General features: G+C 34.8%; 1 protein-coding gene across 2 annotated transcripts; it reads left to right on the top strand.

Annotated features, from left to right (window-relative positions):
• The first annotated feature begins 3,771 nt into the window (after positions 1-3,771).
• Positions 3,772-14,981, top strand: LOC126686022 (AP-2 complex subunit alpha-1-like). 2 transcript variants are annotated; one of them, XM_050380036.1, is made up of 27 exons: positions 3,775-4,161; positions 5,491-5,622; positions 6,005-6,130; positions 6,917-6,979; positions 7,078-7,175; positions 7,273-7,480; positions 7,632-7,703; positions 7,785-7,877; positions 8,263-8,364; positions 8,518-8,615; positions 8,960-9,041; positions 9,172-9,260; positions 9,893-9,998; positions 10,074-10,139; positions 10,282-10,388; positions 10,474-10,578; positions 10,666-10,786; positions 10,927-11,112; positions 11,492-11,728; positions 12,109-12,189; positions 12,334-12,498; positions 12,609-12,695; positions 12,824-12,949; positions 13,472-13,552; positions 13,639-13,710; positions 13,981-14,060; positions 14,383-14,981. In XM_050380036.1, the coding sequence occupies exons 1-27, from the start codon at positions 4,030-4,032 to the stop codon at positions 14,522-14,524; spliced, it is 3,057 nt and encodes a 1,018-aa protein (XP_050235993.1). In that variant the 5' UTR covers positions 3,775-4,029; the 3' UTR covers positions 14,525-14,981. The 2 variants fall into 2 exon arrangements, with proteins under 2 accessions (XP_055960280.1, XP_050235993.1); XM_056104305.1 differs by lacking the exons at positions 13,472-13,552; positions 13,639-13,710; positions 13,981-14,060; positions 14,383-14,981 and having other exon boundaries at positions 3,772-4,161; positions 12,802-12,884.
• The last annotated feature ends 90 nt before the right edge of the window (positions 14,982-15,071 follow it).

Raw genomic sequence — 15,071 nt, 5'->3', positions numbered from 1 at the left:
ATATGAATAAAGGATAATTTTACCTCATGAACTTGTGTCAAAGTTCCAAAAAAAAAAATTAAATTTATAAACTTGTGTCACTTATATTTTGAATTTGTCAAAACGGTTTCAAATACCCGTCCTCCCCACTCCCACCCTAGAGAGTGAGACACACTATCTGCTATTTGATGGATTTTCATTGTCAAAGTGGTATTTGATAGTAAAAATATTTAAAATGTTCCTAAATATTTTATAATATTTTCAAATAAACACATAATAATTTAAAAAAAACAATCCTTTTAATTTTAAAATTTTATCTATCAAATTAATATTAACTAAAAATATAAAGAATTTTTTAAATATTTTTAATATAGAGGCTTAATTAAGAAATTTAAAAATGAAAAGTAAGTTGACCCAATTCAAGCAAACCATTCAACCCCAACCAAAACACTCTAAGCCAACCACAATTTTCTGACCATCTTTTTTCAGGTCACTATGTTTTCCGGCGACCATTTTTCCTGCGACCAATTAAACACTAATTATTAAATCCTGATTTTCTCCCCGTCTCGGTACGTATCCAAACGACAAACTCGTCGTCTGGGATCGATATGCTCATCTGAGAATCGCTCGTCTCAGACAAGCAGACCCTTACTCGTCTGAGAATGGGGAAAAATTCAAAAAAATCAGAAATATTGCCGGAATTGTTGCAGAGTGGAGGTTGAAGAAGATAGGTTGTTTGGTTCGATTGAATTTGGTTTGATTTGGTATTTTATTTTTAAATTATTTAATTAAATTTTAAGATTCTAGGAGAATTTGGGTGTGTTGATTTTTTAGGGTGTTTTGATGATGTGTTAGCTGATGTGGAGGTGTTTTTATAAAACTCAATCTCCAATTTTAGTGTCACGTCAGCAAAAGAGGTTTTTTGATCTACTTTCGACAAGTTTAGGGTATAATGATACGAATTTGCTAATTTAATTTTTTTAAACTTTGATTGATCCTTTGTTCATTTAGATACCAAACAAATTTGGTTCGCACTCAGCTCATTTGGCATTTAAGAAAACGAGCTTGAGCTTGGCTCGTTTTGCCTCTATATGGACGAGTTCAAACTCGACTCCTAACATGCAAACGAATACAATTTGAGTTTTAGCGAACATAAACATTGTAAAATTTGAATGCACCAAGTTTGAGCTCATATATTTAAAGCTCGAACTGAGACTAAGCCGAACATGAACACTTCATTCGTATAACAAGCTGAATATGAATTTTCAAAATTTGATTCGTTTTAGCTCTATTCAAAAGTTTTAGTTAATTTGCTTACTATAATTAATTTGGTGTACTTAATGAAAAAGTACATTTTTAAATTTTAAACTTTTATTAGATCTATTTGATAGATTTTGCCGATTCGGCTTTGGTATATTAAAATTTTGATTAATCCAACAAGTAGATTAGCCAAATTTCTGTATCAAATGACAACATAGTACCTCTGTAATGCACAAATTCAAATTCCGAAAGTGGGAAGCTTCAAGGGATCCGGTTGGGCCGGGTTGGCTGCTATTTATTCAACTACCCTCATAATTCATTGCCATATCTATTATACGACTTATTTTTCACTGCAGTGAAAGAGAGGTGCTTTTAATTAAAAAAAAAATGGACGTCGACATTAAAATAGTGGAGTTCAGAATTATTACAATTTAAAGGTTTAATCACCAAATAAATCCCGACCTTTTAGTTCTTTTTCACTTGCATCATGACGTTGCAATTTTGTCTATATCACCCTAATTCACACGTTTCGTTTCCAATTACACCCTAAAAAACTAAATTGGCCCTTTTTCACTAAAAAAATGCCAATCTGATCCTTCATTTTTAATAAAAAATGTCAATTTGATCATTCACTTTTAGTATACTAATTACTAAATATTTTTCAGAAAATAATTAAAAAATGAAGGATCAAATTAGCATTTTTCTAGTGAGAAAAGGTCAATTTAGCTTTTTAGGGTGGAATTGTAAATGAAAGGTGCGAATTAGGGTGATATATACAAAATTATAACGTCAGGGTGCAAATAAAAAGGGGCTAAAAGGTCGGAGTTTTTTTTGATGATTAAGCCCAATTTAAAACATTGTATAGTTTCAAATACAAAAATCGATGTGGATGTTAGAATAAGAAACGCAAAAAAAAAATTGCATCAACATTTTCTATTAGAATATCGACTAATATTTTAAATTATAAAATTTGATAGTATGATTTAAATTGCTACAATAAAAAGTTGATTTTCATTTGAAATTTAAATTACAAAAAATTACCAGATGAAAGCATACAAGAAATATTAGGAAGAAGAACAAACTCCTATTTTTGTCTGATTCGTATAGAAATAAATGATTTCGTTAAAGCATGCGCCACTCCGTTCACAGTACGCCTAAAAAAATAAAATTACAAGTTGGAAATTTGTGTCGAAAAAGTTTACAATTTTGAATGGTTATACCACAAACAGAATTATCTAAAAACGATAAAATTCAGACCATTAATAATCGCTGAAGTATTTGCTTTTATAATCATTCGACACCAACTCTTCGTCTTGATCCAATCTAAGTGTTCCATTGGTGGTCAAAATACCGGTCAGTATTAAAGTGAGGATTGAAATAGCGCATGAGCTAGCACTTAAAAATGCCCCTCAATCCCTCATGATTTCTAACCACCCATACCAAGCCCATATGATTATAAAGCGGGAACGTAGCAATACCACAATTAGGGGTGCAACTGAGACGAGTCGAATCGAAACACTATTAAAGCTCGAACTCAACTCGATTTTAAAATCTGAAACTCGAAACTCGATTCGAACTCGATCGAGTTTCATTTTGGGAGCTCGAGCTCGAACTCGATAAAATAATTGAGATTCGAGCTCGACTCGACTCGATTATCTATATAAATATATAAAAATTATATTTGAACATTAAAATAAAGGTATTATTAAAAATATATGTAAATAAAAAAGGTAAAAAAGTAAATCAACCGAAACACGATTAGGCTCGCGCCAAGAATTTTGGAGCTTGAACTCGACTCGATAATTAACTTGAATAGCTCGAATTCGAGCTCGACTCGATATGAGCCGAGTCGATTTCGAGTATTTTTCGAGTTAATCCCGAGTAGCTCGCGAGTTAGCTCGACTCGATTATACCCTCACAATTAACCTTTACGATTCCAACCGGAAGTATAATCCAAGTAGGCTTTGAGCGGCTTCTTGCTTAAGCCGTTCTCCTCACTGATCGAACTTGAAATTATGTTCATTTGCATTTCATGAATTCGCATAATTACATCATCAGCATAAGACTATTGTAAATAATCCTATGATATTATAATTATAAAATGCGTTAATTTAATTTACAATTAATTATAAAATATATTTATTTTAAACGGAAATATTTCAAATTGTATTTAATTTAATCTACATTTGAAGACTTGGCCTAGTGGCCAAACTCTTATAATAATGTATGAGGTTGGGGGCGAACCCCCAACTCTCCCAGGCTGTGTTGCCTGTTAAAAAATGCTAACAATAATAATTAACTCCCTCTATCCCCCGCTGACCATTAGAGTAGGTCTATTTTTGATAAAAAAAATTAATTTAATCTTAAAATCGGCATAATAATCATAAATTTAAATAAAATTCTCAAGTTAAGGCACAGCTGTTGAAAGTTGGAATAAAATGCAGCAAAAATCAGATGAAAGTGAAAGTTGATAAAAGAACAAGAGAAGACAAAATGAAGAGCGGTAAATAGTAAAAAAAAAAATTTAAAGAAGTCGTCTCTCTTACTGCGACGGCTATTCAAAAAATTCGTCACAGTCCACCTCTTCATCTATTCAATTTTTCTCTCTCTAGATCACGCCATTTCTTAATTAATTACACTCAGATCTCTCTCTTTTTTCTGTAATCTCGATCTCAATTACGCTAATCATCGTCCGATTTCATGTGATTTCGATTAATTAAGGAACTGGTACGAAACGACAATTAACCTCTCGTTTTCGTTCCCGCGGTGGATCTGGTCAGTTAGGGATTAATGGCGTTGTCAGGGATGAGAGGTCTCTCAGTTTTTATCAGCGACGTTCGTAATTGCCCTAACAAAGAACAAGAACGTCTCCGTGTTGATAAAGAACTTGGAAATATTCGTACTCGCTTCAAAAATGAGAAGGTTAGTTCGTTAGTTAGGGTTTCCTTCTTTTCTTTTTGTTACTTTTTAATTCGTGTTTGTTTATGAATCTGCGTTTTTCTGTTTATCATTTCTTAGAAAATTCGTTAAACCTGACCATTTTTTGACGTGAATTAAGCTTAAAACATTAGTATAGAGCTTTGAATGTTAGTGATTCTTATGTCCTTAGTTGCATAATAGCTCGTTATTTTAATTTCAGCTTAGATTAGGTAAATACCACGAAAGATTTGCGTTTAAGTTTAGTTTCGTTGCGTTTTTAGTGCTGAAAGCCAAAGAGTGTTATATTTGAGCCAAGAACTCTTCGGGTGTTGTGTGAGCTTGTATATACATAGAGATAGATTTTTGTTGAAGTGACGTTTTATAGAGAGAGCGCGCTCTCATGCTTGTGTTCATTAAGATGTTAAATCTTCAAGGTACGAGTATGTTATTAGCTTGTAAAATCACCTCACCTGGCTATTTTGATTCGGTGTTTGAGATATAATTGGAGATGTTTAGGGTTGCAAGCTAATAACTGTTTCAGTTTGGCTTCCTTACCTTAGTTTAAGTTTATTTTCGTGCATATTAAGATATGGACTGACCGCAACATCTTATGTGTTAGTCCGTCCATCCCATCCTGGTATATGCATTCGGCATTTGCTTTGTCATTTATATCTTAAAATTTTGAACTTCGTAGGTTTGGAAACTATGCTGCTTAAAGAAAAATATATGTTGTAGGGATTGGGTTGCTCACCTTTACCTGATTTTCAATTTTGACTAGGTTGGCGGTTATAAAACTATTTCATGCTTGTGTCCTCATGTATGATGTTCCTATGTAAACTGGAGCACTGCGAAAAACTTTAACTAGAACTTGATTTTTCTCATCTTTCATGTGTTTATCTATAATTCATACTTTGGGGACCGACAACTATGCCTGTTATTCTTTTGATGTCACAGGTCTAGTTAAACCTGGAGAGTTTGTACAGTTTTTCCTCTCTTTGCGATTTTTCTTTACCTTTCAACTTCCATTTAATAGCTCTATAATAAAAGAATAGGCTGTGTTTAGCATGCATATTCTTTTATAAATGCTTTTAGATTCTCTATTTTTTGCTATTAGGGCACCTGGGTGATTTAAAGATTCAATATCAGACATTGATGTTGTTTCTTTAATATCTCTTCAGCGACTGTCACAAAGAAATGAGTCATTTTCTGTAGACGTTATCTCTGTTTAATCCACTTGTTTATGGAATTCCGGTGTATGTATCTGCAAAGTCTGAAAAAAAAAGCATCCCTTAATTTTCTTTTGTTTTTTAACTTTTTTTTCTTGCTCTACAGGGCTTGACTCCTTATGAAAAGAAGAAATATGTGTGGAAAATGCTTTACATTTATATGCTAGGTTATGATGTAGATTTTGGTCACATGGAAGCAGTGTCCTTAATCTCTGCACCAAAATACCCAGAAAAGCAGGTAAGTTTCTCTTTGAATTGGATGATCACCACTCATTTGCTAAGCTGTTTTTAATTAAGTGCCGTCAGTTTTTTTATTGGATTATCGCCTTGTATTCCTGATCAAGTTCTACGCATGTTATTCAAAGAGATTAATTATTATTATAGTTAGTAAGCAGTTTAATTTTTTGGCTGACTGGAACTTGACATATGGTTTAGCGAATACCTCAAGACATATAGTTTTAAGTTCAAATAACAAATGCCAGCATTGCGTTCTTAGCAAACTCTCTGTCTGCTGAAAGTTAAATCTCTCTTGCTGCAAGTCTTGATGCTTAGATGTACTGATGTTTTCAAAACCGAATTGGCTGGCTGTTTAATTTACTTGCATTTTGTTGTGGCTGCAGGTTGGCTACATTGTGACGTCATGTTTGCTCAATGAAAACCATGATTTTTTGAGATTAGCAATAAATACTGTGCGCAATGACATTATTGGAAGAAATGAAACTTTTCAATGCCTTGCATTGACTATGGTATGGCAACAGAAAATTTCTTGTAGTTTTAGTATCTGTTTACTTGTATATGCAAATGATGTGAGACCTTAGTGGACAACTATTCCGACTTTGTTTATTTGAGTCATAAACCCCTCCTATGGGAAAATTGATACTATTTGTTATCTTTTTCTTTTAATACATATAATTAAGGTCTTTTCTGGCAGATGATTTTTTTATGACAGTATTATGTGTGTTGCAGCCCTTGGATTTCCATAACAGTATACGCGACCTTTGATGTTTTGTCATGCAGAAACTTGGGAGGCCATGCTCTATTCCCTTTTTGACATGCCTGTTCATATTATAAAGTCTCCTTTATCTAGTTAGATTAGTTTAATATGGGCTGATAGTGTCATCTGGCTATTATTCCTGGCGATGATAAATTTTTTTCATCATTTAGTATTTGTTTTTTTGTATTGGAGTTTGGCCCAGAAGAGTTTACAGAAAGATTACCTTCATCAAGGTGTGAAGGCCATTGAAATTGATTGACTGTGTTGCAGATTAGGAAAGAATCTGACATTAATGGCATAGTTTGACCTTATATTTTGCCATTTGCCAGTACTAGAAAAATATGTATCTCTATTAAGTTTTTGGGGTTTTATTTTTTTTCTCATTATATACTTGCCGGTTTGTTATAATTATCACCCGTCAGTCACCATCTCTCAACAGGACAATAACAGTTTCATCTACTTGTAGGCTGTGCTTTCTTGATTTAGAGCTTGGGGATTCCAACATCATATACTGAGCTTTTGATTACATCTTTTGTAGGTTGGAAATATTGGTGGAAGAGAATATGCTGAATCATTAGCAGCAGATGTTCAGAAGTTACTTGTAAGCGATGTTAAAATAACTGAGGGCTTAACTGGCTTTTATTGAAAATGATTAAATTTTAACCCACTTGTTTTCCTTTTTTCATCTTTTGGATGTAGATTTCTAGTAGCTGCAGACCTCTTGTGAGAAAAAAGGCTGCCTTATGTTTGCTACGCCTGTACAGAAAAAATCCTGATGTTGTCAATGTAGATGGCTGGTAAGCCTGAACTCTACGATGTAGACATTTATCTAAACTATTCTTTCTTTCATGTGCCAATTTGAACTCCTTTTTTTTTCCTTGCCTTATCTTTCAGGGCAGATCGAATGGCTCAACTGTTAGATGAGCGAGATCTTGGTGTTTTGACTTCTTCTATGAGCCTTCTTGTAGCTTTAGTATCAAATCACCATGATGCATACTGGAGTTGTCTCCCAAAGTGTGTTAAGATATTGGAGCGGCTTGCCAGGAACCAGGATATTCCACAAGAATACACTTATTATGGAATCCCTACTCCTTGGCTTCAGGTATGGGTTCTTGTTTACATTTCTATTATTATTATTTGTTTCTATAAAAGTTGACTCATGAAATTTGTATCATGGTTATGAAATTTGATTACTTGAAGTTATTTATTTATGCTTAAGAAGGATATTTAGATGCTAGTTTTTGGATACACAGGTTAAGACAATGAGAACTCTTCAGTATTTTCCAACAATTGAAGATCCTAATACTAGAAGATCATTGTTTGAGGTTCAGCTCTTTCCTATGAATTGATTTTGGTATTTCTTCGGGTGTTCTGATTCTGATTAAGCTTTAGTTTTTTTATTTCAGGTCTTACAGCGGATCTTAATGGGCACAGATGTTGTAAAAAATGTAAATAAGAACAATGCAGCCCATGCCGTTCTCTTCGAAGCTCTAGCTCTTGTAAGTATATTTCCCAATAAGCTCTTTGGAACGTGAAAAATGTTTTGTGGAATATTGTCATAGCTCTATTGATGTTGGGATATTTAAGGTAGACAAGCTGAACTTAGTTACAGGTTTCTTTTAAGGGGAATTATTGAAATATGATTATTCTTGAGGCAATCATCAATGCAAATATTTATCATTGCTCGCGCTAATATATAATCTGATATGTTCATGTCAGTTTCTATGTTATCCCCTCTCTTAGGGTTAAGAAAAGGATAAGATTTAGATGTGTTTATGTTGTTCCTGCCTCTCTGTCATTGAAAAAGTATAAGCGTGCTTTATTGAAAGTAAAATAATCTGTGTTTAGATTTTTGAGGGCGTGATATCTCTTTTCATATGGCAGGTCATGCATCTTGATGCTGAAAAAGAGATGATGTCTCAGTGTGTTGCTCTTTTAGGAAAATTTATTGCTGTGCGCGAACCAAATATTCGTTATCTTGGCTTGGTAAGCTTTGGAAGCATAAGTTTGTATTTTCTTTCTTCTGTTTCATGCTGAAGCAAATTAGCGAACTCCCAACTATGTGTAAACTCAGCTAGCAAGTTTGTGAATCTTTGTGCATGACACCAGGTCATTACATTGTTTAGTTTCTTGCTGCAGGAGAATATGACTCGGATGTTGATGGTTACAGATGTGCAAGATATTATCAAAAGGCACCAGGCTCAGATCATCACCTCACTGAAAGATCCTGACATCAGGTTGAATTCACTGTGTTCCAGATTTAGAAAATGTCAATTTTCTTTTAATGTTATAATGATGCACATTGGGTACAACATTTTGGCCACTGTCTCTCTATTCTTTTTGTTGATTTTCTTAAAGTAGAAATTATAATTTCATTTTTATAGCACCGTCTCTTTGTCTTAAATCTTTTCTCTCATCTGGTATGGATAATGGGAAGATATCTCTAACAGAAATACGGTTAGATGTATGAATTGTCTTGTAGACAACATATTTAAGATCATAGATATGCTATGTAGGGATTTTAAATAATGATATTTATTTTCGGAAGTTACTCCAGAGAACTAAAAATTTATTTCTCCAGCATTCGCCGGCGTGCACTTGATTTACTTTATGGTATGTGTGATGTTTCCAATGCAAAGGACATAGTGGAAGAACTTTTACAGGTACAGAAATTATTTTGTGTTTGTTGTTCGACGGAGTTTGGTTTAACATTTTCATGATAAGTTTCTACTTTTATGTGATTGAGCATTTCACTTGATGAAGCATTAAATGAGATTTTCATCTTATGGTCAGTATCTAAGCACAGCAGATTTTGCAATGCGTGAGGAATTGTCGCTTAAAGCTGCTATTCTAGCAGAGAAATTTGCTCCTGATTTGTCTTGGTAAGGACACTTTTTAGAGATACAGGAAAAAGCTGGAACTAGCAAAAAAAAGTTTCATGCTTAGATTAAGGGTTCTATCTTAAACCAATTGAGACTATCACTTTATAACTGCTGGTATGCGCAAGTAATAACTCTTAAAAGCTGATATAATTGGATTTATAAGTCTACTCCTCTAGGAAGTCTGGGGGATGAAGGCAAAACCATGGTTAAAATTTATAAAAGCCAAGTGAACACAATGGAGATATCTGTCACTATTTTGCAACACATAACATAACTTCAAAATGATTCTGCTATAGTTCTTTAACAGCTAGCAAGCAAAACTATTTTGAAGAGGCTAGGCAGGTTCCTTTTGGCGGCCTATTTTGCTTGTTCAAAATGTTTTTCCTTTTAATATTGTTGTCTATTATCGGTTAACCGTCAATAGGATAAGACCATTAAATTAACTGGTTATATTCATCACTTCATTTAACTTGAACCAATTTTGTATGTTTTTTCTGTGTTTTTTTTAAGCATTAACATTTGAATAATTCCTCTGATTTTTATGGGCTTGCTTTCAGCTACACAAGCTTGCTCGTTAAAATTTAGCATCAGTATCTTACAGAATATTATCTGCATATGTATCTTTACTGCAGGTATGTGGATGTCATCCTACAGTTGATTGACAAAGCGGGAGATTTTGTTAGTGATGATATATGGTTCCGTGTTGTGCAGTTTGTAACAAACAATGAAGACTTACAGGTAATTAAAATATTTGCGTCACAACGTATGTGCTTTTTACAGAGTTGTCAACTGGGACTAAAAACATTTTGTCAGCCTTATGCAGCAGCAAAAGCCAAAGAGTATCTTGACAAGCCTGCCATACACGAGACAATGGTAAAGGTGTGTGTCTAACTTTCAAAACCACCCGCTCTCCTCTCTTTCTTCCCTTCTTTGTATTGGCTAATATAAATTTACACGTTAAGGCTAATGCCCTTGCTAGTTCAGGTGCATGATTGGTTTTATTCCTGTATACTTGTTACAGGTGAGTGCTCATCTCCTTGGAGAGTTCAGCCACCTTCTATCTAGACGTCCTGGATGTAGTCCAAAGGAAATATTCAGCATAATACATGAGAAGCTTCCTACTGTATCGTAAGACACTCCTACACCTGATTTGTTCCTTGGTCTTCTTTTTTTTAGTACTTTGCTGCATTTAGCTGCTATAATGTGCTTGCAGAACATCTACTATTCCTATTCTCCTGTCAACATATGCTAAGATCTTAATGCATACTCAACCTCCCGATCCAGAACTGCAGAACCAAATTTGGGCTATATTTAACAAGTCAGCAAACCTTTTTCTCATCTTCTACTGTTAGGATGGTATTTTTTGGTATGCTTTTGAACTTTAACACAGTTTTTAAATTCATAGATATGAGAGTTGCATTGATGCTGAAATACAACAAAGAGCGGTTGAGTACATTGCATTAAGTAGGAGAGGTGCAGCTTTAATTGACATATTGGCTGAAATGCCTAAATTCCCCGAGCGCCAGGTATGTATGGTGACTTTGTAATGCTAGTTCCTAAAAAGCTTGCTTTGCTGCAGTTGTAATTTGAAAATATAAAATAATTTTGATTAAAAATTTCATTTGCATGTCATCAACACTAACAATGGTTTTTTGCTTTGACCCAGTCTGCATTGATTAGAAAAGCTGAAGACATTGAAGTTGATACAGCAGAGCAAAGTGCAATTAAGCTGCGAGCCCAGCAGCAAATGTCAAATGCTTTGGTAGTCACTGACCAACGACCTGGTAATGAGCCCCCACCAGCTATTGGCCCGCTTAGTCTTGTAAAGGTGCCCAGCATGAGTTCTAATGAGGTAAGTACTTATCTACTAATGTGAATGATTGAGTTTTGTCATATATTCGTTTGGGTTAATTACATATAAAATCACCACCTTTACACGAATTTTCAAAAATAACACGACCTTTAAAACGTGTCAATTTAAGGCATCACCTTTCATTTCTTTTCAAAAACAACAGAGGGTGCCATGTGTCACGCCACGTCAGCAAAAATGCCACTAAAAATGTGCCCGTGTTATTTTTGAAAAGAAATGAAAGGTGGTGCCCTGAATTGCCACGTTTTAAAGGTCGTGTTATTTTTGCAATTTCGTGTAAAGGTGGTGATTTTATATGTAATTAACCCTATTCGTTTTGAATATTATTAATTGATGATCTTTGTGTTGTTTTTCTTGACAGGAGCATGCTTCAGCTGATCAAGGAGTGACCCAAGACAATGGAATTTCAAATAAGGCGGATCTTCAAGCTCCCTCTGCAGATCTCCTTGGTGATCTTCTGGGACCACTGCCTATTGAAGGTTCCCCTGCAGCTGTTTCCCAGTTTGATCAGAACCCAGTCTCTAGAACTGAAGATATTCCCAGTGCAGCGGATGCTGCAGCCATTGTACCTGTTGGGGAACAGGCAAATTCTGTTGAGGTATTTTGATATTTAGTTTCTCTGTTATTCTTGTTTTTAAATCAGTGATCTGAACAGAAAATGACTTATTTTGTGTACTTGATAAATGTTTCAGTGGATTTGAGAATTACATTCTCTTTTCCATTTGCATTTCCCAAATACATCCTTTTATAATGCCTGCATTCTCACTATTCTCAGGTTCATCTGTCCTGATAGGTTTTTGAACTTCAAAAGAATTACCATTCTTTTCCAATCATCTTAGGTGCAATATTGATAGATTTGTGATCTGCCTATAAACCATAGTGGTTATACTTAGCTTTCCATTGCAAAGACATCGAACAATTGTTATAGTGGATAGAATCTTGTTTCTCACTAATTTATACTGTTTGTCCTGTTAACAGCCTGTGGGAAACATAAATGAAAGATTTCTTTCCTTGTGTTTGAAAGATAGTGGTGTACTATATGAGGATCCGTACATTCAGGTATGAAATTCTTAATTGCATGTTCTTTCATCCATTACCCAGGCGATTCTCAAATGATTATCTTCTCTTCATATTTAAGCCCACCTCCTGCAGCATCTTATTGTTGCAATTTTTTCTTTAAAAAAAATTGCATATCTTTTGCAGATTGGGATCAAGGCAGAATGGCGGGCACAACATGGGCGCCTTGTTCTTTTCCTCGGAAACAAAAATACTAATCCGCTTGTTTCTGTTCAAGCTGTAATATTGCCTCCTGCTCATTTGAAGATTGAACTCTCTTTAGTACCTGAAACTATTCCTCCAAGAGCTCAGGTGGAATAGCTTGTAATTAAATTTTTAGTTAGCAATGTCTCTTATTGCTTTTTTTCTATGCCTCTCTTAATCAATAAATTTTTTTACTGATTTTTTTTGGGATTACTTAGGTGCAATGCCCACTTGAAATCTCAAATCTCCGTCCTAGCAGGGATGTTGCTGTTCTCGACTTCTCATATAAGTTCGGTACAAACATGGTATTTACTGGATTGTCTTGTTCTTGCTACCAACTTTTATGAAGTTAGGGCAGTTTATATTATTTTTATTTTGGCTTATGAGATATTTTACATATGCAATCATCAGATGTTTTGACCTTTTCTTATAGATCAATGTCAAGCTTCGCCTTCCTGCTGTTCTGAACAAATTTCTTCAGCCTATCTCAGTTTCCGCAGAAGAGTTTTTTCCTCAATGGAGGTCGCTTTCTGGGCCACCTCTGAAGCTTCAAGAAGTTGTATGTATATCATGCCTTTTTATTTGGCTAATATGAACTCATATTAGATAGAAATCTCACCGTGTCTATGTCTGCTTTATTTCGGACGCCGTTTCTGCTCTATGGCCATTTAATTTTTTTTACCCATTTCTTGGGGAGAGTGAACCGAACCGAACTAGTTAGTTCGGTCGTTTTTTTTGGTTCTGTTTGTTTGCACAAGAACCTAACTAAAATTGTTTTATGTCCAAAAACTGAGAAATCAATTCTTTTATTATATCAAATCGTAGTTGTTGGTTCAGTTAGATTATTCAGTGTGGTTCAATTTTTACACACCCTAAGCATGACTGCCATTAGCTCATGTCTACTGCCTTTCTTTTTGACTGAAGCATACGTAAACTATCTTTGGTATCGATGATTTATGTTGTACAATTTATTGCACTTTGCACTTAATACCGCGGTCTATGATCCATCCCCATTTTTCATTACGTCATTCTATATCTTAACTAATAATATCTTTGCCCATTTTTTCTATTCACCGTACAGGTTAGAGGTGTAAGGCCACTGCCTCTCCCTGAGATGGCAAACTTATTTAACAGTTTCCGAATGATGATTTCTCCTGGACTTGTAAGCTATTCAATTTTTTTCTACATCCTCTTCCCTTCTCTGTTTAAGTTGCACTTATTTGTTCATTGATTCATTTTATGCTGTAGGATCCAAATCCTAATAACATGGTTGCAAGTACAACATTCTATTCAGAGAGTACAAGGCCGATGCTTTGCTTGGTAAGAATTTATGCTTTTACATATCTTGTTTAATTCAATTGTTGTCTACCATATAGTGGATTTTCTGTTGTTGCCTGTGTGTTAAATGCCTAGAACTGAATGAATTGGATTTTTCTTGATTAAAGTGAAGTTAGATTTTGATTTTTTACTCAATGTGCAGAAAACCTGATTTATTCCAGTTTCTTCGTCAGAATCATTTTTGTATTTCTTTTCCTTCCTGTTTTGGCTCGATAACTGCTTGTTGACCTTTTTTCCAATGTAACGTTCCAGGTAAGAGTAGAAACAGACCCAGCAGATAGAACACAATTGCGAATGACCGTTGCCTCGGGGGATCCTATGCTAACATTCGAGTATGTATATCCATGGCCCACATCGTTTAACACCCACAATTAGGGATTTGCAAAAATGGAACCAAACAAATATCCAAACCGATCAGATAAATTCGGTGGTTCGATTTGATAATATAAACAAATTTTGGTTTTTCAGTTCGGCTTGGTGTTGGATATGAAAAAAATTCAGTTAAGTTTTAGTGCAAACCAAACCAAACTGAAAAATCTCTTTGGTTTTGAAAAAGAGCAAACTTTTGATTTAGTTTGGTTCGATTCAAACCAAACGCCCACCTCTAGCCATACTGGACAACAGTTGTTGAACGTCTAAACTTTTTATGCACAGGCTGAAGGAATTCATCAAGGAGCAGTTAGTCAGTATTCCTATAGCACCACGTGGACCTTCACCAGCCCCACCAGTTGCTCAACCGACAAGTCCAGTGGCAGCTCTGACGGATCCAGGGGCTATGTTGGCCGGTTTACTATAACAATCTGTCCGAGTATCATGTGTGAAGATTTGTTCATTATACACTAGTCAACCTGATTTATACATTTGGCCCACCCTTCGATTCGTCAAGTCAAGAGATGGGTTAAGGGATTCGTGATGCAAGGGCTGGCGGAATTAAGGGTATGCTAATCTGTGATCAGCTTAATTCGAACTTTCCGGGGAGGTTGGTCGGGATTTTGAGATTCTTTTGCACAATTTGTAATGTGCTTAGTGAGCTTTTTTTTTCTCAATCATTTGGGGTGAGGGCATTTTTTTTTCTCCTTTCATTTTTCCCCTTTTTTATTTTTTCCATTTTTAGCCAATTGGTTTCTGTATTACAAATCTGAAAGCGATGTATGATATTAAATAGAGGTAGAACGTAGTAGTGTCTGTATTTTGATTGTGAATGCATAGTTTTATATTTTCAATAAGAGCCGTTTGTAGGAGTGTCTAGATCATGCAACTGATTCAATTTACTCTCGCATTGTCTAGTGTAGCTTTTTTTCTTTATGTCTATAAATCTGAATTTCTCATTGGCTCATTGCCTT

The sequence above is a fragment of the Mercurialis annua genome, linkage group LG1-X (assembly GCF_937616625.2).
Source record: "Mercurialis annua linkage group LG1-X, ddMerAnnu1.2, whole genome shotgun sequence".
Taxonomy (NCBI): domain Eukaryota; kingdom Viridiplantae; phylum Streptophyta; class Magnoliopsida; order Malpighiales; family Euphorbiaceae; genus Mercurialis; species Mercurialis annua.
The sequence above is the reverse complement of the archived record's forward strand: the minus strand, read 5'-3'. Positions and strand labels throughout refer to the sequence as shown.

What these genes read in the sequence shown, in the direction of transcription:
- LOC126686022 (XM_050380036.1), top strand. Translation starts at nt 4,030, where the DNA reads ATGGCGTTGTCAGGGATGAGAGGTCTCTCAGTTTTTATCAGCGACGTT. An exon ending in ATATTCGTTATCTTGGCTTG is followed by an intron (nt 8,365 to 8,517) that starts GTAAGCTTTGGA and finishes TTCTTGCTGCAG; the next exon opens with GAGAATATGACTCGGATGTT. An exon ending in ATTTGGGCTATATTTAACAA is followed by an intron (nt 10,579 to 10,665) that starts GTCAGCAAACCT and finishes TTAAATTCATAG; the next exon opens with ATATGAGAGTTGCATTGATG.